The following is a 19,892-nucleotide window of genomic DNA, read 5'->3' on the forward strand; positions in this document are numbered from 1 at the left end:
TTTCCCAATATACTTACCTAAAAATGGTCATTTTGATCTTTTGTGGTCAGAGATGACAACAGGTGACTCTAAAAGGTCTTGAGATCATCTCCAAATTAAGATCTATGCCCCAATATAGTGAATTCTTTCAGTTCTACATTTGAAAAAACTTTACTCTCAAAGTGCTTTGTACATAATACTTTCCGATTTGTTAAGGAATATCTGTGCATCTAAGCATCATGACAATGGAAGTTAAAAATAGTGTCCTGGAGACATTTCGAAACCATTAGGTGTCTGAATCATCAAGATACAATTATGTTTACTATAGTTTTATCATTAAATAATAAAATTTACTTTTTTCAAATTCAATGATCTGTATTTGATACATATTTAGTAGCACTCTATTAGTAAGAATATTTAATCACAGCGCTCCACTACGTTTTTTTTTTTGTTTTGTTTTTTGTTTTTTGCTTAAGGGTTCTGTTTAGCCTGCTAACTTCCCTCCTCTCTAGAAGAGAGAGAAACTATTCTATGGCAGAATAGTTTCTATTCATCAAAGCCTTAGGATCATATAAACTCTTGAACTAAAATATCATCGGAGGGTAAATAAAAAAGCCTTTTTATTTCTTACCTGCTGCTACCACATATGTGCACACATACATGCAATGAATTTCTCCCATTGTAAGTATGAAGTCTGGCCTACTCTTTCTAGTTATGTTGATATCGTAAAATAATAAATTCTGAGCATCTGAGAATCTGATAATAAATTCTGAGCATAACAAAAAAACTCCTACTCTCTGATTCAACTTTTAATGGTCATCTATCCTGTTAGAAATATAAATACAATGCCCATTCTTGAAATTCATCAATTTTTTAAAGGTGGGAAGAATAACATAATTGAAAATTATAGCTCTCCTTACTCATACTAACATGTATAGTATTTTATAATTTGTAATAAAAGTATTTTTCACATAAGGATTTTATAACCAGAAATAAGCAAAAAAAGGTGGTGATCTAACCAATGATAAGTCAGATTTATACAGTAATTTGGGTAACCACAATGATATGCAGTCTAGCTTGTCGATATTTTTTTCTTTTATTAGAATGGATTAAATCATAGGTCTTATTATAAATAACCTGCTCAAATAGATATTGTTTAATCCATAATGTTGGTTCAAGTATTTTGATTTAAAACCAACTAATTTAAAAATCTTCCATGCAGGTGTTTAATCAGGAAGGAGAATTCATGTTGAAGTTTGGCTCAAATGGAGAAGGAAATGGGCAGTTTAATGCTCCAACGGGTGTAGCAGTGGATTCAAACGGAAACATCATTGTGGCCGACTGGGGAAACAGCAGGATCCAGGTAGATCAACATGCTAATTAACGTATATGGCTAGAGTGTTTGGTGTTTGTTAAAAGTGAAGAATTTGCCATCTAGACTAGAATGTTTTCTCTTTTCCATTGGTTAGGACATAGGACCATAGATATTCTCACCAGATGGACCAAACTCAGCAAGATGGAGTAGAAAAAAGGCAACATATTACCGGAGTGGAACCCTCTAAATCGGGGTTTTAACATGGACCCCAGAGACCCCCAAAGGGGGTCTTTGAAGATAGAATTCAAGAGGGCCATTGAACAAAAATATTACATTATGATTTTTGTTAACGGCTAAAAATTACCATTTCCCTTAATCATGAATATAAGCAACAGTTATACTAATTTTAGTAATGCCTATGACTTTGTCACCAAGAAAAAAATCACCAAGAAATTTTCATATCATATTGGTCGCAAAAATCTTGAATTGACACTTATTCTCATCACTACTTCAAAATTACAGTAATTATTAGACCCATTACTATCTCTTATTATTTAATGTGCTAATTTTTAGAAGCACACACATATTGCTCTATCATAATTTAGTAATTTTTAAATAGCTGTATCTTAATATGATTTTTAAAAATCTCATGTGTTTTGATTTAATAATTTGAAAACACTATTGTGCTAAATGACCCATGAGTCAAAGAGGAAGTCTCAAGGAAAACTGTAAAATGTACTCGACTGAATGAAGATGCAAATAGAACATATCAAAATTTGTGGAATTTAGCAAAAACCGTGCTGAGAGGGAAATTAATCTGCTAAATGCTTCTATTAGAAAAGAGGAAACATTTTAAATCAGTGATCTAAGCTGCCACCTCAAGAAGCTAGAAAGAAAAGAGCAAATCAAACCCCAAACATGCAGAAGGAAGCAAGGCTGAAATTCAAGGCCAGGCACGGTGGCACACACCTTGAATCCTGGCACTTTGGGAGGCCGAGGCAGGCAGATCACTTGAGGTCAGGAGCTCGAGACAAGCCTGGCCAACATGGTGGAACCCTGTCTCTACTAAAAATACAAAAATTAGCCAGGCACGGTGGCACATGTCTGTATTCCCAGCTATTCAGGAGACTGAGGCAGGAGAATCGCTTGAACCCGGGAGGCAGAAGTCTTTCAATAGGTTAATGACTAAACAAACTGGTATGTCTATACTGTGGAATATGACAGCATTAAAAAGGAACAGACTAATGATACACTCAACTCAGATGCATCTTGAGGGCATGATGCTGAGTGAAAAACAGCCATTTTCAGAAGGTCACATACTATATGATTCTATTTGTGTAACAGTCTCAAAAAATGACAAAATTATAGAGAAGGAAAACAGATTAGTGGTTGGCAAGAGTTAGAGATGAGGGGAAAGAGGAGTGGGTCTGACCATAAAGATGTAGCAAGAGGGAGATCTTATGTCGATGGGATAATTCCATATGTTGATTGCAGTGGTAAATCTACACACATGATAAAATGACATGAAACTGCACGCAAACATCCCAAAGTCAACGTGTTGGGTTTTGTGTGTTAGCAGAATTATAGAATATGTGACCATTGGCAGAAACTGAGTGAAGAGTACACAGGACCTCTCTCTATGATCTTTGCCACTTCCTATGAATCCATAATTATTTCAAAATAAAAATTTATGAAAGTAACAAAGCAGAAGCTGACAGACCAACATCCTAATATATGATCAGTCCCCCATACCCCCAAATCCCACATTTGTGAAATTTAACTAACTACAGTTCAAAAATTTCAAGAAAAAATAAAAAATAATACAATTATTAAAAACAATACAAATTTTAAAAATACATCATTATTTACATTATTTATATAGCATTCACATTGCTTTAGGTATTAGAACTAATCTAGAGATGATTTAAAGTATATGGGGGGATGTGCATAGGTTAAGTGGAAATACTAGGCTATTTTATATGAAGAACTTGAGAATCTGAAGATTTTGGTATTGGTCTCCTGAGATACTGAGGGATGACTCTACATGTTGAGCCACTGACTTCTTAAAGTCTACTCTTTTTCTAAAAAGGAAAAAATAATTTCTACTGTCTCATTGCTATTATGATTCAGAAGCATTCTTCCATCATCTAGTTGCTCATCCCTTCCCTTATAATTGGGGAGGAAAATGAGATGTGAGGCTGGAAATGGAATAAGAGAAGATTTAACATGAACAATAAGGTTCATTCATTTTTTAAGCACCAACTAGGGCCCTTCCCACCCAATATTTGTTGTAACCACCATAGGAATATAAGTGAGATCTAGCAGCTGATGGCATATTCTACTCCACCAACTGGAAACAGAGGGGGAGAGAAGAGAAAGTGAGGTAAGTGGAGAGAAGGATTGTAGATATGATCGTGACATAAACATAGATGGATAGATGATTACTTAAGTGATTTTTTCTTTCTTTCTTTCTTTCTTTCTTTTTTTAAGAGACAGAGTCTCGCTATTTTTGCCCAGGGTATTCTTAAACTCTGGCCTCAAGGGATCATCCCACCTTCACCTACCAAAGTGCTGGCATTACAGGTATAAGCCAGTGCACCTGGCTTATGCTAATGTTTTAAATCTAAAAGCATATATTCTGGGAACTGTAGCTTATGCCTGCAATCTTAGCACTTTGGGAGGCTGAATCAGGAGGATCGCTTGAGCCCACAGATTAGAAGTTACAGTGAGCTATCTTCACACCACTGCACGCCAGCCTGGGTGACAGAGTAAGACCCTGTCTCTGTTTAAAAAAAAAAAAAAAAAAAGAAAAACATTAGCATCAAAGTTTTCTAACTCATGTTCAGCATATTACTATAACTTATCCTATAACATTCTGACTTCCTATTTGTTTACAGGTTTTTGATGGGAGTGGATCATTTTTGTCCTACATTAACACATCTGCTGACCCACTCTATGGCCCCCAAGGCCTGGCCCTAACTTCAGATGGTCATGTTGTGGTTGCAGACTCTGGAAATCACTGTTTCAAAGTCTATCGATACTTACAGTAATGGTGGGCAGCTGGATACTCCCTTCCAAGGTCTTGCACTATAAACTGGAACAGATATCTCAACGCGGGACCAGATTATGTCTAGAATTTTTATGCCAGAAGGAATCATTGGTGAACTTTCCAAGGTTATTTCCGAATGTAACGATTTCCTTAAAAACTGCTTATCCAATTTCTGTATTTCACCTTTAGGGTTAAAAAAAAAAAAAAAAAACTATTCTACTGAATCTATAAAAACTGCAGTTTTACATCTGTGAACTGTGGCTTAACGGACAGGATTTATGTAGTGAAACTAATTTTGCAAATCAAACAGACACTTAAAAAAAAACTAGCATATGTAAAGGTATTTGTTAATCCTGTGAATGGTAGCTTTTGCACAGAACTTCCAAAAGCAAAACAAAAACAAAATTTGTTGTAGTTATGTACTTCATTTAACCTAGGTCACAAGACCCAGGGAGTCTTCTAACCTCACTTTTACAGTAGATATTACTCTTGTGACTTTTGTTTTTTTTTTTTGGTTATCAACAGCTACATAGAAATTACTTTAGAAAAAGTAAGGCTGTCTTGCAAAATCATCCCAGCTCTGATTGGCAGGCCTCTGGAGTTCAGTACTTAAGAATCAGTGCAATTTTCTCAACCTTTCTGGGTGAGACATAGATCCTTTTTTGTGTGTTCTTTTCACCTCCTCTTTTCGGCTCACCTTGTATCAGAAAACAAAATCCATCTTCAGGGAAACCTGAAATTTCAAATGCTTTGAAAAGCATATTACTAATGCTACCTTTTGGGAAACAAACTGCCCCGTTAACTCCAGATCATTGCACTGGAATGTAATCAAGAAAAAGTTAGTTATGTTTTATGTCCCATGTTTCACACGTGTCTCTTCTCTTCGACTTCATGAAAGCGAAAGCTTTACCTCCTGCAACTGTCAGCACATGTAGTAGGACACCAGTATCCTAGGACAGAGAGCCATAAGTAGCCCTTTGGAGGACTGATGGTGTCAACCAAAGGCATGTGATTGATTAATGATTTCCCTTTAGAAAGCAAGTGTTACCAAAGTTGTGTTATCTTGAAAGCATTACAGGTAAGGGCATGTTATGGTTATTTATCATTGTTTAATGAATAGTAGAGGTGTCAAGGGACTATGTATACATGATTAGGGTAAGATAGAATGTATTATATATATATATATGCATATATATAGTTGAATCTTTGGTGTATTGAAATAGGCAGCACTCTGAAAGACAGAAGCTTCGTCCAGCCATTCTTCAGCACATTCCTTTACTAAGCAGTTTAAAGCCGTCCTAGTAGAGCAAGTCGTGAAGCAGATTTCACTTTTGCCATTTTCCAGGAATGATGGTGGTGACTGACTTTCAGTCAGAAAATGGCCTTCTGTGCTTTAAAAAAAAAACAGCAAGAACAACAGGCCAAAAGAAAAGTTGAACTTGAGCTACATTTTGAGAAATGTTAAAAACAGTTTAGTCAGTTGTTAATCTGGCATCAGTACTGTAAAATAAGCTGTGGTCTGTTTCTACTGTTTAATTTTCTACTCAGTTCTACCAAATAGGATGCCATGTTTGGCATTTTCAATAGTGACTTTGGGATCTTTTTCACTGAAAGTACCTTAGAACTGTACTGTAAGAAAACGTTTCCCCTGTGTATAATGATATGAATGTGATGTTTATTGCTTATTAATTTATAATTCAGTCATTCTCTATATAGGACTTTTTAAAATTTAGAAGGGAAATCTAGCTACTTCAAATTGTCTATTAAATTTATTATGCCCAAATCAACCTCTGAAAGAAGGTTTTTTCCAGGAAGATTTACATGTAGGTTCAATATTTTTTTAGTTAGGTAGAGTTTTAAAAAAATATTTGAGCCTGTCTGTGATAAAGCTATAAAATCCAACAACTTTTTAGAATGCTAAATGAAGACACTATTTCCTAATATCAGTGAGCTACATCTTTGAAGTTAAACATTTCTATTTATTGAGTACTTACAAGGTACCAAGTACTCTTTTAGGCGCTGGAAATGCAGTGATAGGCAAAACAGGCTAAAACCTCTGCCCGTCAGAGCTTACATTCTAGGGTAGGAATTTCATTTTGCGGTTTACTACCATTCTGTACAAAAGACAGGCTAGACTTGATAGTTCCTAGATTGTTTAAAAGAAAGTTTTTAAATTGGTTACATTAATTTTAGTTTATTTTCACAAGTAAAAATGGCTTTCTATTTAGATTCTTTCTGTCCCAGGCTATTGGTCTTAAAACTACTTGATTTAAAGAGGTTTTTCTGCACAACACTTAAAATTATATTTGTGAACTTAGATATTAACTTACAATCTAACCAGACATCATATCATATCATATCCAGGCTAGATATCTCAATAGTAGACTGAATACACAGCTAATTTTTTTACATGTCAATATTGGCACAAACTGGAATGAAAGAATAGTTTGATTCAGACCTGCTCCACTATGTGTTACTAAAACACATGCTATGGGCACCCCAGGAAACACTATATTTTCCCCAAAAATATGTGATTATATATGTTAAAGTATAGATAACATTTCACACTTGGATACACATGTGTACTTACTGTATTTTTTGGTAAGCGTATTTTGGGGGGAAAGTGCTGCTGATAAGATACAAGTAAATAAGATTTAAATGAAGTTTTGTCACATTTTATGGAAAATGGTTTCTGGTAAACTGAGAAGGATATTAAAATAAGTGGCTTTTTTCTGGGCTACCATTACTGTTTGATTTTCTCTTTGTCAAGTATATAGAACCTATCATACATTCATGATAAGTAGCACTGAAAAATTACTCATTCAAATTTCCCCTGGGCACGTAAGGCAAAATACTGCCAGTTGGGATTTCAAGGTCAGTGACGATGCATTTCCTCCCAGTACAGCCCCCCAGCCCCCCTTGCTGGACATGGGGAGGCAGAGAGTCACTTGACCATCCAGAAATACATGACTACAAGGCCTTTATGACTGTTTGCCATTTTTTTTAAATGGTACTTAGTATTTTGAACAAACTTTAGTCTCCAGAACTAAACAAGTCCCTAAGTTTCCTTATTTTAATTTACTGTGACTAGATTTGAGGCAAATAAATACTCCAGATCCATACAGCTAGAACACACTTGCTTCTACTACTAAATATACAGGGTATGTCCTAAAATGGAGTTAACTGGAATAGCAGTACACTAGCAAGTATCTATGGATCCTTAGCACTGAAGGGTTAACAGAAATGCTTTGGTAATACCTACTTAGTTAATTGGAGGAAACAGTAAATAAACATTAGGTAATCTGCAGATTACTTCAAATGGGAAAAATCTTTTTGTACATTTAGACTTTATAGTATCCTCTCTATTCACCAGCTTCTGAAAAGGGAGGAGTATTTTTAGTTTGATAATTTAATAATGTAAAAACAAGACATTTCCAGGTAGGATAAAATTGAAGCTATTTCATGCAAACATTATCTAATTTAGCTTAAAACTGAAAGTGGTAATACTATTGGTTTCTGTAAATGTTGCAGGGTTTTAAACTTTACAATTACTTTAATATTTTTGATAACTAGGAATCTAGTATTGCCATAAAGGAAACTAAGTGCCCATCAAAGATTTGTTTGGTATAAATAAAGAATTATTTGTTTTGTTTTAAATGACAGTAAGCTACAAATCATGATGCTATCTTAAAAACTTTCTAAAGATGAATTGTGTGGCAGTGATTGTGTGGTCTGTTTGTGGAGAATGTATGAAAGCTATTAATATTCTAGAATAGATTAATAAATTGGCTATGTTGTTCCAATGAATGTACAGCACTTCCATTAACTTTTGAAAGCAACACAGCCTTAAACTCAATGCTTTTGCTTTATGACATGGGAATGTTCTGTCATCAATGGAGTGTATTCTTGTAATAGAATTCTTTATATTGTTCTCAATTCTATAGACTTTCAAGCCTATGTATATGAAGCGTTTATTTTTTTTTTTTGCTTTGTTTTCTTTTTAGATTTTGTACATTCCATCTTTATAGGTCTGTTTCATGTTTTGTGTATAGAACACTAAGTCTTGCACTCTCTGACATTGATACTGATATATTCTCATCATTAGTTCTTTTATGAATCAAAATGTTGACTGCCTATTTAAAGAAAAGAATGAACGCTGTGCATCAAAGTGTTTGTATGTTCGTAGCTACATACGTACCACAGTATTTTGGATGCTTTAGTCTACAATGAAACTTTAAATTAATTCTGTCTTGAAACATAGGAGAAACAAGATTCATGTGTATCTCTTTACCATGCACAAAATTTCAAATCATTATAATAAAGCTTGTTTTCTCCATTTGCAGAGTGAATATTTATTTATTTAACATATTCTCTACTTGAAGGGAAATTGAGGACCGTCCTGGAATCTGTGGAAGATAGTGGTACTGCAACCAAAAAAGCCCAGGAAAATTTTTGTTGGCTGTGACGTTAATAATCCATTAGTATTTAGGATGTATCTTAGGTAGGAATTTGGAAAATCCTGATACATATGTACAGCATCTACGTTTAAAAAGTTATAGAATTAGAATAACCTTACTATACTTTTAAATTTTTTGAGACGGATTCTGGCTGTGTTGCTCAGGCTAGAGTGCAGGGGTGTGATCATGGCTTACTGCAGCCTCGACCTCCCTGGCTCAAGCAATCCTCCCATCTCAGCCTCCCAAGTAGCTGGGACTACAGGCACTTGCCACCACACCTGGCTAATTTTTAAAATTTTTTGTAGAGATGCAGTCTCACTATGTTTCCCAGGCTGGTCTGAACTCCTAGGCTGAAGCAATCCCCCTGCCTTAGCCTCCCAAAGTGCTGGGATTACAGGCGTGATTCTGAACAATAGCAGAACACAATAAAAATTTGTTTTGTTTTCTTGAGGGCTAAAAAAAAAAAAAAAAAAAAAAAATCCAGCATAGATTGAAACTTGGAAAGAGGTTGCATAATTTACCTTGGAAGGAGAGCTGAAACAACACAAATTAGAAAAAGACCTAACATGGAGCTAGGCATAGTGACATGCATCTGTAGTCCCAGCTACTTGGGAGGCTGAGGATCACTTGAACCCAGAAGTTTAAGACCAGTCTGGGCAACATAGTAACACACTGTTTCTTTAAAAAAAAAAAAAAAAAAAGACCAAACATGACACTGCTGATGATGAACTGTAAATATTAATATTATTGCCGGGCGCGGTGGCTCACGCCTGTAATCCCAGCACTTTGGGAGGCCGAGGCGGGTGGATCACGAGGTCGAGAGATCGAGACCATCCTGGTCAACATAGTGAAACCCCGTCTCTACTAAAAATACAAAAAAAAATCAGCTGGGCATGGTGGCGCGTGCCTGTAATCCCAGCTACTAAGGAGGCTGAGGCAGGAGAATTGCCTGAACCCAGGAGGCGGAGGTTGCGGTGAGCCGAGATCAGGCCATTGCACTCCAGCCTGGGTAACAAGAGCGAAACTCCGTCTCAAAAAAAAAATAAAATAAAAAAATATTAATATTATTGAATTCTACTTCCATTTTCCATTTGTTTTCTCTTTTACCCAAGCAGGCCACCATCATGGGCTCCTTGGAGGTTTTCAGAATCAGAGTGAGGGTGAGTTCCTCCATAAGCCATTTGCCCCATGTTTTAGTTCAGCATATCTGAGATTGTCCTTCAGGAACACATTTCACATGAAACCAGGTGCATCCCTTTCCAGAGCAGAGAATGAGTTCAGTTTTGCCTAAGGAGACTGGAAGGGCAAGTGGACATTCGATGCTCTACTCACCCTTCTGTCTGCTTTTCACTGTTACAGTCACTGACCAAAAAACATCTAAGTGCCTGTGGTCCACCAGCCTTTTGCCGAGGTGGATGGGATACCAGGATGAATCCTGAAGCCTGTACCCTCACAGAGCTTATAGCCTGCCTGAAGAAACACACCAGATACTAACAGTACCATAAGCTGCTTTATTCATTAGCAAATATTTACTGAGTATAGAATGTTCAGGTACTATGCTGGTCTCACTATGGAATAGCAGTAAACAAAAAAAGCTCCTCTTTTCAAGGACTTTTATTCTATGGGGATGAGACAAGTGAATACATATAGAGCTAGCTGCATAATTTATAGAGCATGGTGCAAAATGAAAATGCAAGGCCCCTTGTTGAAGTATGAAAAAAGACATTTTCGCCGGGCGCGGTGGCTCAAGCCTGTAATCCCAGCACTTTGGGAGGCCGAGGCGGGTGGATCACGAGGTCAAGAGATCGAGACCATCCTGGTCAACATGGTGAAACCCCGTCTCTACTAAAAATACAAAAAATTAGCCGGGCATGGTGGCACGTGCCTGTAATCCCAGCTACTCAGGAGGGTGAGGCAGGAGAATTGCCTGAACCCAGGAGGCGGAGGTTGCGGTGAGCCGAGATCGCGCCATTGCACTCCAGCCTGGGTAACAAGAGCAAAACTCAGTCTCAAAAAAAAAAAAAAAAAGAAAGAAAAAAGACATTTTCCTTTCTTCTGTCTACCAGTCAGTGTTTTTTATTTGCTCCTTAATGTCATACTCCCTTGGCCATAGGGATACTTGCTGGTTTAGTGTAGACCCTCACAGGCACCCGGAGCCACACCCTGGAACTCAGTCTCCCCCCAGGCTTGTGCTAAAAAAAGGCACCAGAGCATGAGTTGTTCAGGGACTAACAAATAGTTTGATATGGCAAGACCACATAATTTCTCAAGAAGAAATTAGTGATGAGGCAGAGTTATAAAGAGTATGTTACTGTGCCCGCTCTTAAGGAATTTACATTCCAGATGGAAGGATTAAGAGTAGCTACAAAACAGGGAAAATTAAAGAGCCACGGAGAAGGGTTAATAAAGTATAATGGAAGTTCCGAGTTCTCACATAGTCAATGGGGACAATCCTCTTTATGCCTGTGTCCTGGCGTAAATAGGAATCGCGTTACCTTCTGTTCTCAGAAGTGTTTCCGTTTGGATGATACATTATGTACTCACTGTACATATCCCTATAAGGAACCTTTTTAGATGTTTTTTCCCTATTCACAATGCCAGCCCCAATCCCATGAAATTTTAATACCAGAGATATACTCTACATCTGTTTATGGACTGAGAGCCACAAACCACTGTAGCACAAACCATCCAAGATCTTTTCATCTGCGAGGAATCTGTGATGTCATCCTATTGAGAATGATGCCCTACACAAATGACATGATGGCATTGTCATTTCTGACTCAGAAGCTGTGTTGTGACTGACAGGTTGATAATGTTGACTATTTCTTCCCTAAACTTATTAAATAAGCAGGAGGCCATTGACTTGAGGCTGTCTCCATGCTTTGAGTTCCTGCCGAAGGAATTGTAAGGAACTGCAACCTAACTTGGTACACAAATTAACTGAAAACCAAGCGTGGAGTATAACAAACATCCCAATTCTCAGCCAATCACAAGCAGCTGAGCTTCAGCCAATCACAAGCTGCTGACCTTAGCCAAATAATTCAAATGGGGAGCTGTAATTAATCAAGCTATTTCTGTAAGTAACTCACTTCCCTTTTCTGTCTATAAATACTTCCTGTTGGGTAGGCATGGCTCACATCTATAATCCCAAATACTTTGGGAGGCTAAGGCAGGAGGATTGCTTGAAACCAGGAGTTCTAGACCAGCCTGGGCAACATAGGGGGACACCATCTCAATGGAAAATTAAAATAAAATTAGCCAGGCATGGTTGTGCACGTCTGTAGTACCAACTACATGGGAGGGTGAGGCAGGAGAATCCCTTGAGCCCTGGAGCTCTAAGCAGTGAACCATGATTTTGCCACTGCACTCCAGCCTGGGTGACAGTGAAACCCTGTCTCAAAAAACAAAATGAAACAAAACAAATAACAAAAAACTCCCTGGCCAAGTTGCAGAGTGGAACTTTGTCTAAAGCTTTTCTTTTAAAATTTTCTCCTCTCTTGGTTTTGCATTCTCCTGCTTCTTTTCCTACATTGTAGACTTTTCCCTGCGTCTCTTCCAAGTGACTTTACTTTGTTTTCCTCTTTCCTTAATAAACTGCTCCTGCCGGGCTCGGTGGCTTATGCCTGTAATATTAGCACTTTGGGAGGCTGAGGCCAATAGATTGCCTGAGGTCAGGAGTTCAAGACCAGCCTGGCCAACATGGTGAAACCCCATCTCTACTAAAAATATAAAAATTAGCCAGGCATGGTGGCAGGCACCTGTAATCCCAGCTACTCAGGAGGCTGAGGCAGGAGAATCCCTTGAACCCCCGGCGGGGGAGGTTGCAGTGAGGCAAGATGGTGCCACTTCACTCCAGCCTGGGCAACAACAGCGAAACGCCAACTCAAATAAATAAATAAATAAATAAATAAATAAATAAATAAATAAGCAAGCTGTTTTAATAGGTCGTGCTTTTCAGAATGTTAAGGAAGGGCCATGAGAAGGTTATCTGAAGTTTGAGGTACTTGTACTGAAAATGCAAAGGAACCAGAGGCAGTAGAATGTGTCTCCTTTCCTTGGTGGTGGTCATTCCAAGGTTTTGTTGATCAAGACTGGAGTGCACACCAGGAATATCAGAGAACTGTCACAGCTGCTCTCAGTGACACTTAGGATACAGATGCAGCTTAAGTGACCAACCCTTTCTATGTCCATTTAGCACTCCTTTTCCCCAAGAGAAGACCTGTTTGGGTCAATTTGTTGCTGTACCAGGACCCGGTTTTGCGTTGTGTCGCCTTAGAAGCAGGGGTTGGGGAAAACTTGGGAGTGTAACATCAGTACTGCACAAAGCCCTCTTCGATGTACAGCATAAGCAATATTCCATAAAATCCCCAGCAAGCCTTTGCTTCCTTGCAGTCAGCTCCTCTTCTGCTGATTCTGCCCGTTGCTCCCTTGCAATGTATTTTCATACTTTCTCTGATGATTCCGCCTTTCTTTACCTACCACTGTCTTGGTAAATTTTTTCACCCCAGCACCACTGGCCTCAGATAGTCCCTGCTCACCTGCAACAAGCCCGAGAGCCAATTAAGACAAGGCTTTCCCCAAATAGCACAAATTTATGTACCAGTACTGCAGTTACTTAATGGACTCATTTACCATTTTCAAATTACCTTATGTGCCATCAATTACATGGTATAACTCTCCCAGGAAAATCTGAACTAATGGAACTCTGCAATTCAACGTACCCCTTCCTCTGCTTGCAGCAGAAGCAACAGGGGACATAAATTCCGATTTTAGATGCTACTTTTATGGCATCTACACCACTTACTCTGTGTGTGTGTGTGTGTGTGTGTGTGTGTGTGTGTGTGTGTGTGTGTGTGAGAGAGAGAGAGAGACAGAGTACCACTCTGTCGCCCAGGCTGGAGTGTAGTGGCACCATCCCGGCTCACTGCAAACTCAGCCTCCTGGGTCCAAGCGATTCTCCTGCCTCAGTCTACCAAGTAGTTGGGATTACAGGCACCCGCCACCACACCCAGCTAATTTTTGTAATTTTAGTAGAAATGGGGTTTCCCCATGTTGGCCAGGCTGGTCTCAAACTCCTGACCTCAAGCGATTCGCCCTCCTTGGCCTCTCAAAGTGCTGGGATTACAGGCGTGAGTCACCACATCTGGCCGTACTTCTTATACTTAAAAAATTTTTCAAAACACCATATAATAATTTTCAAAATAATTGGATTCTCGGTGAAATTTTTTCAGCACTTTCACGGGCCTGAACTTTTGCTCTGAATCTGCATCTATTCTCAAGACATGAAGTAGCATATTTTTGACGTTTTGATTTGAAATTCATTCCGTTGTTTAATTTTTTTTTTAACCTAAGGGAAAAACAGACATACACGGGATTTGAAAAGCTGGAAAGCAATGGATAGCGGCTGGGGAGAAGATGAGGGGTTAAATTAGAGGAGGAGAAAGGAATCCATTCGCCCCAGACAGGACAAATCCGGAAGGATGCAGGCAACGTTTCCTTCCTCCGCAGCCAAACTGTCTCTATTTTTTAAATCCTAACTTAGGCCAGATTTCTGCGGCGCCGAAACAACGCAGAAAAAGCAAAGGCTCAAGATGTCCTTTAAAAAGAAAAAGTCACATTAACAGAATACCGAGAAGGAGGCAGCTGTGCAATCTGCCAGGTGAGACGCAGATACCGCTAGGGGTCGCTGCGTGCCGCAAGGGCGAGGACCTCCCTACTTCCCCTCCTCCGTCTCGTGGCTCCGCCCCCGGGGCGACGTTGGCGCCAAAATCAAACGCGCCCTGGCCTGCCCCGCCCCTCACCCCGTGCGCAGGCCCCGCCAGCGGAAGTCCCCGCGCCGGCGCCATGGTAAGGACTGAGACGGTCCCGCGTCTTCTTCCTCCCTAGGGTGTGGACCCCGGCCTGGCGTTGACCGTCACGCCGGGCTGCGGGGAGCGGGCCCCGGGCCCTCTGCCTCACGTGGAGGGCCCCGTCCCGGCCCCGCAGCGGCCACTCCTGTCCGGAGTCCCAAGGCGCTAGGCGTCCGCGGCCTCCATGCCGGCTGCACTCCGCGTCTGTCCCCAGGGCCCGCCCGCCCGGCCGGGTTAGGTTAGAACGCGGGAAGCGTTCGCGAACGTGACTCGAGAACCTCGCCAACTCGGATTTGTCAAAAAGGCCCCCGACGCTTCCAGCTTAGTCCCCGCGAGGTGCAGCCCCCCAGTTAAGAATGGGGAGAGAAAGCGCAAGCGGGCGGGGGGGACTGCGGGGAGCTAACGCCTGGATCCCAAGGCGCCCTCCTGGTTTGTCACCATTGAGTGGTTTTCTGTATTGTAATGTGTAGAGCACATAACAGAACAACTGCTCAGTTTCGAGTCACCTAATGGATCTTCACCGTGTGCCAATTAGACGATTTCTGTGAAAATCCCCCGGTTTCTGCCAAAGGGCAGGAGTCGCTGCTGTTGTGGCGGGCGTTGCTGGTTGTGTAGGGCGCTGTCGCTTTCTTAGGACACTCTGCTCAGAATTAGGCTTCCTCGTAGGTTATGATTGGTTAAGTCCTGGTAAGATTCCAGATCGGCTGTCTGTGAGCTTAACGTCTTTCTGCTCATCAAATCACTATCAGAAACCTTCAGTTTCATGCCGTTTTTTTCTGCTTCAGTTGGCAAAGAATCAACATTTAATTGAATGGATCTAAGATTTTAATACCTTCATTTACTTAAGTGGCCGTTAAAGGTTGCCGAGCTTAGTGGGGCGGGGTGGGGACGCCAGGATCTACTTGTATTTATCTGAAGATACTTGTCCAGGTGTAGTTATAAATGATAACGGCCTCTTTGTGGTTAAACTAACAACCCAGCCACCAGGGCATAAAGTACCCGAAGAAGCCAGACAGGACTACAGTTAAATCTGTTAGCAGTGCCCTCTGTTGTTACCATTTTTCTCTTTGCACAGTTGCTGTAACTGACTGGCGAACTGTGCGTCTCAAACACGCTTTGTCCTTTTACCTAATCTCTCTTTACACATCAGTCACCTTACAATACTAAATAATGTGTTAACTCTTCAGAAGCTTACCTCCAATAATAGAGAATCCTTTTGAAAAAATTAAAGCTTTTGATAAGATGAGGACTTCCTTTTTTTTTTTTTTTTTTTTTTTTTTTTTTTTTTTTTTTAGCTTCCCTCCTTTTTCCCTGGCTCCAAAACTCCCGGGGGGGTTTTTTTTTTTTTTTTTTTGAGAGGAAGTTTTGCTCTGTTGCCCAGGCTGGAGTACAATGGCACGATCTCGGCCCACCGCAACCTCTGCCTCCCCGGTTGAAGCAAATCTCCTGTCTCAGCCTCCCGAGTAGCTGGGATTGCAAGCATTTTAGTAGCGGTCTCCATGTTGGTCAGGCTGGGGAGAATCTCAAACTCCCGACCTCAGGTGATCCACCCACCTCAGCCTCCCAAAGTGCTGGGATTACAGGTGTGAGCCACCGTGCCCTGGCGACTTCCTATTTTTTTAATATGTGATCAAGAAATAAGTTTAGTATTATGTTGGTCAAAGATAAACTTTTGATTGGTTGTGAATTAATAGCTGTTTTTATTTGGTTAGGCATCCTAAGTAAACAGTTAATGAGTTCAGGCATATTTTTTAAATTGGAGAAGTGCAGTGCTGAACTCTGAGAGCAGCAGTGACAACTACTTAATAATTCTTCAAAATTTTATTGTAATTGATTAGTAGGACTAGCCGTAGGAATTCCGTAACTTCTAATTGAGAAGATTCCTCAGATGACATGATTTTTTAGGTGGCTCAAAATACTTCCAGAGAAGAGTCAGGTTTTGAGTCTCCTGACTTACTAATTTGAATGCATCTCTAACTTAGATTATCAGATTTTTCCTAGTCTTAATCAAATATTAAATCCTCATTGACTGTTTTTTAGAAATTTCTAAATGTGAGTATTAATATGGCATCTTTTTACATTAGTTATTTTAATTCTGGCCATGATACTCCTACTGTAGTTAATAATAGAAATTATTTCTAGTCATAAAAGAGACTGATTAATAAATCAGCCTGAAAACAATGTAAATGGATGATACAGCTCATCCACATTTCTTAACTTTCATAGCTGCTGAGCTGAGTGTTGAGAGGTTTTCTAAAACTGGGTGCCCCAGGACACCAGATTCTCCTCATTGCCTGCCTCTGGGGGACAGATTCCTGCAGAACAAAAGGAGCTGTTTAGAATATCAAAGTCTTTCCTAACGCTTCAGGATCTGCTTTCTGCTAATGCAGCCACAGACTGAAGTTCTAAGGGGATTTCCACTGCCCCACAGCACCCTTGACGTGGCCTTCAGATTCTAGGCTGACAAAAACAGGGTTCTCAACCCTGTGACACAATTAAAGCACCTGGAGAGGATTTTAAAAATGTGTTGCCCAGGTCCCATTCCAGAGATTCTGATTCCGTTCATTCCAGATGAGCCTGGGCATCAGTATTTTTTATTTTTTTATTTTTATTTTTATTTTTTTTGAGACGGAGTTTCACTCATGTTACCCAGGCTGGAGTGCAATGGCGCGATCTCGGCTCACCGCAACCTCCGCCTCCTGGGTTCAGGCAATTCTCCTGCCTCAGCCTCCTGAGTAGCTGGGATTACAGGCATGCACCATCATGCCCAGCTGATTTTTTGTATTTTTGGTAGAGACGGGGTTTCACCATGTTGACCAGGATGGTCTCAATCTCTTGACCTCGTGATCCACCCGCCTCGGCCTCCCAAAGTGCTGGGATTACAGGCTTGGGCCACCGCGCCCGGCATCAGTATTTTTTAATTACCCCTGAGGTGATTCTAATGTATGGCAGTTTAGGACCAATAGGACTAGAAAAATATGTTGAAGGAGTCTTCTAATGGTTATGAATCTCATGCTTGATTTATCAGATACTGCAGAGGCCAGAGTAAAGGGAGGCAGATAGAGCAGTCCTGAACCCTGGTTCTCGGTCCTAGGTTTAGTGAACAGGTCTGGAGCTTGGCTACTTGAGATTTCTCTGATTTATCTCTCCAAGCCAGACAGTACATGGTGTCACTGTATTCACTATGATTATCACCCTGTATCATATCTACGGCAATGTGGTGGGTGTTGAAGGGCGTAGGAGCCTGAGTAGCCTCAAATTTTAAGGTTGGGGGCTTTAGGTACTTGGTCCTAAAATTAAGAGCTAGCCTTTTTGTCTCCCCTGTCTAACTTGGCACTAAACCCTGGAAAAGCAAAGGCAGTTCATGTTCTGAAGAAGTTTTTCAGTGTGTGATTTGATGAAGGTGTGTTCTGGGAATACATGCTTAAGCCTGTGAACTCAGGGAAGTTCTGGAGGGAGACTACCTAAACTAAGCCTTGGGAGACATTTTGGAGTTTTGAGTAGGAAAGAAGTGAGGATGTTCTAGGTGGAGGAACAACATTTTTTTAAAGGATGGAAATGAGAGCATTCTTTGAGTAGATAATTACAGGTAGTTTTTGTATTACAACTCAAGTTGTTTAGGTCTCCATACTGTTAATGGCAAAATTTGAGGTGGGGTGTGGTGGAAGAGGCTATAAAAGGTAGGTTGAGGTTAGATGATAAAGGGCCTTGTATATCATACTCGGGTACTCAGATATGCCTGGATGTTTGGGAGCCACTGGAGGGTTTTGAGCAAGGTGGGGACATGGTCATATTTATGTTTTCCCAGTGTGAGTCTAAGTGTGGTTAGGACTGGAGGTAGATGATGAAGGCCTGAATGAGGCAGTGGCAGTAGAGATGGAACAGACAGGACAGTTAAGAGAAATAATTAAACGCTGAAACTGGCAGAAGTTGGTGATTGCTTGGATGTGAGTGAGATAAGAGAGGTGAAGGTACCTAGGATGACTGTCAGACCTCTGGCTTGGGTCACGAGGTGGTATCTATCTGAGACTCAAGGCCTAGAACAGCAGGTTTATGGGGAGTAGGTATGAGAGGAGGAGTTCAGTTTAGACCAACTGAGTTGAAGTTTGTCCAGCAGGCGGGTAGAGGCATGAGACTGAAGCTCAGGAGCACACCCATGGGAGAATGCAAAGATTTGAGGTCTCAGCATAAGTGTTAATTAAAACCATGAAAGCGGATGAGATCAAAGATAAGATATTAGAAGATGGGGTCAGTAGCCAAAGCCCGCAGAACAACAGTGTTTGAGAGTGGACCGAGGAAGAAAAGAAAAATAAAAACTTTAAGCTGTTTATTTACCCGTATTACTCATCAAGAAGCACTGATAATTTTATTCCTGTGAGAATGAGTTAGTGAGTTTGTTTTTTTGTGGGTTTTTGTGTGTGTGTGGTGTGTTTGTTTTCTTTTTTGAGACAGAGTCTTGCTTTGTTGCCTAGGCTGGTCTCAGACCCCTGGCCTCAGTGATCCTCCAGCCTCAGCCTCCCTAATTACTGGGATTACAGGTGTGAGCCACTGCCCAGCCAAGTTAGTGAGTTTCTAGGTTTTATAAGGATTAAGACTCACTCCCTCTAGTATATAGTTAGAATGGCAATTCCAAATCCTTGTCTTCACTTACGTAAATTCACATTTTCTGATGGAGTTTTTGGTTGGATGGGGCAGTCTTTAACTGTTTTGTTTTATGTCTGCTTTTTAAGCAAATGATTTATGTTCCACTATCATCCCCTATAATTTTTGAGAAAGATGCAGATCACATAAATACTAGTATGGAATTTTTTATTAGAGAACTGGAGGTGATAGTTCTTTTTTTTTTTCTGTAAACCTTTGGGTTGATGGAAATTTGGCTCCTTTCTCTTTTAACTTGGGATTTAGCTTTATATATTCTATATACAACATATAGTAAAGTTTATTATTAACATATTTCAGCTACATATTGTCTTAATTTCAAATTGGCAAGAAATTGGCAAAAGGGTATTACAGAAGAATCACCTGAGTAGGCTTCCATTTTCTACTTGGATAGGTCTTTTCTCCTTTCATCTTGTCTTCCACATTGCTGGTATAATTAACTTACTAAAATGCAACTCTAATCTTGTCACTACTCTGCTTGGGTGGATCACGAGGTCAAGAGATCGAGACCATCCTGGTCAACATGGTGAAACCCCGTCTCTACTAAAAATACAAAAATTAGCTGGGCATGGTGGCGCGTGCCT

General features: G+C 40.1%; 2 protein-coding genes across 10 annotated transcripts in view; both read left to right on the forward strand.

The window, feature by feature from the left end:
* TRIM2 (tripartite motif containing 2) overlaps positions 1 to 8,679 on the forward strand; it is a 141,323-nt gene extending 132,644 nt beyond the window's left edge. For all 8 annotated transcript variants that reach the window (XM_017498772.2, XM_017498773.2, XM_017498774.2 and 5 more), the window contains exons 11-12: positions 1,202 to 1,342; positions 4,192 to 8,679. In XM_017498772.2, the coding sequence (XP_017354261.1) occupies positions 1,202 to 1,342; positions 4,192 to 4,344 (294 nt within the window). In that variant the 3' untranslated portion in view covers positions 4,345 to 8,679. The remainder of the gene's footprint in view (positions 1 to 1,201; positions 1,343 to 4,191) is intronic.
* A 5,883-nt stretch (positions 8,680 to 14,562) lies between these two features.
* The window catches only part of MND1 (meiotic nuclear divisions 1), a 62,743-nt gene continuing 57,413 nt past the window's right edge, over positions 14,563 to 19,892 (forward strand). The window contains exon 1 of one of the 2 annotated variants that reach the window (XM_037727963.1): positions 14,563 to 14,647. In XM_037727963.1, the coding sequence (XP_037583891.1) occupies positions 14,645 to 14,647 (3 nt within the window). In that variant the 5' untranslated portion in view covers positions 14,563 to 14,644. The remainder of the gene's footprint in view (positions 14,648 to 19,892) is intronic. The other variant, XM_017498781.2, reaches the window with a different exon arrangement.

This window comes from Cebus imitator, unplaced genomic scaffold (genome assembly GCF_001604975.1).
Source record: "Cebus imitator isolate Cc_AM_T3 unplaced genomic scaffold, Cebus_imitator-1.0 Scaffold251, whole genome shotgun sequence".
NCBI classification, from domain to species: domain Eukaryota; kingdom Metazoa; phylum Chordata; class Mammalia; order Primates; family Cebidae; genus Cebus; species Cebus imitator.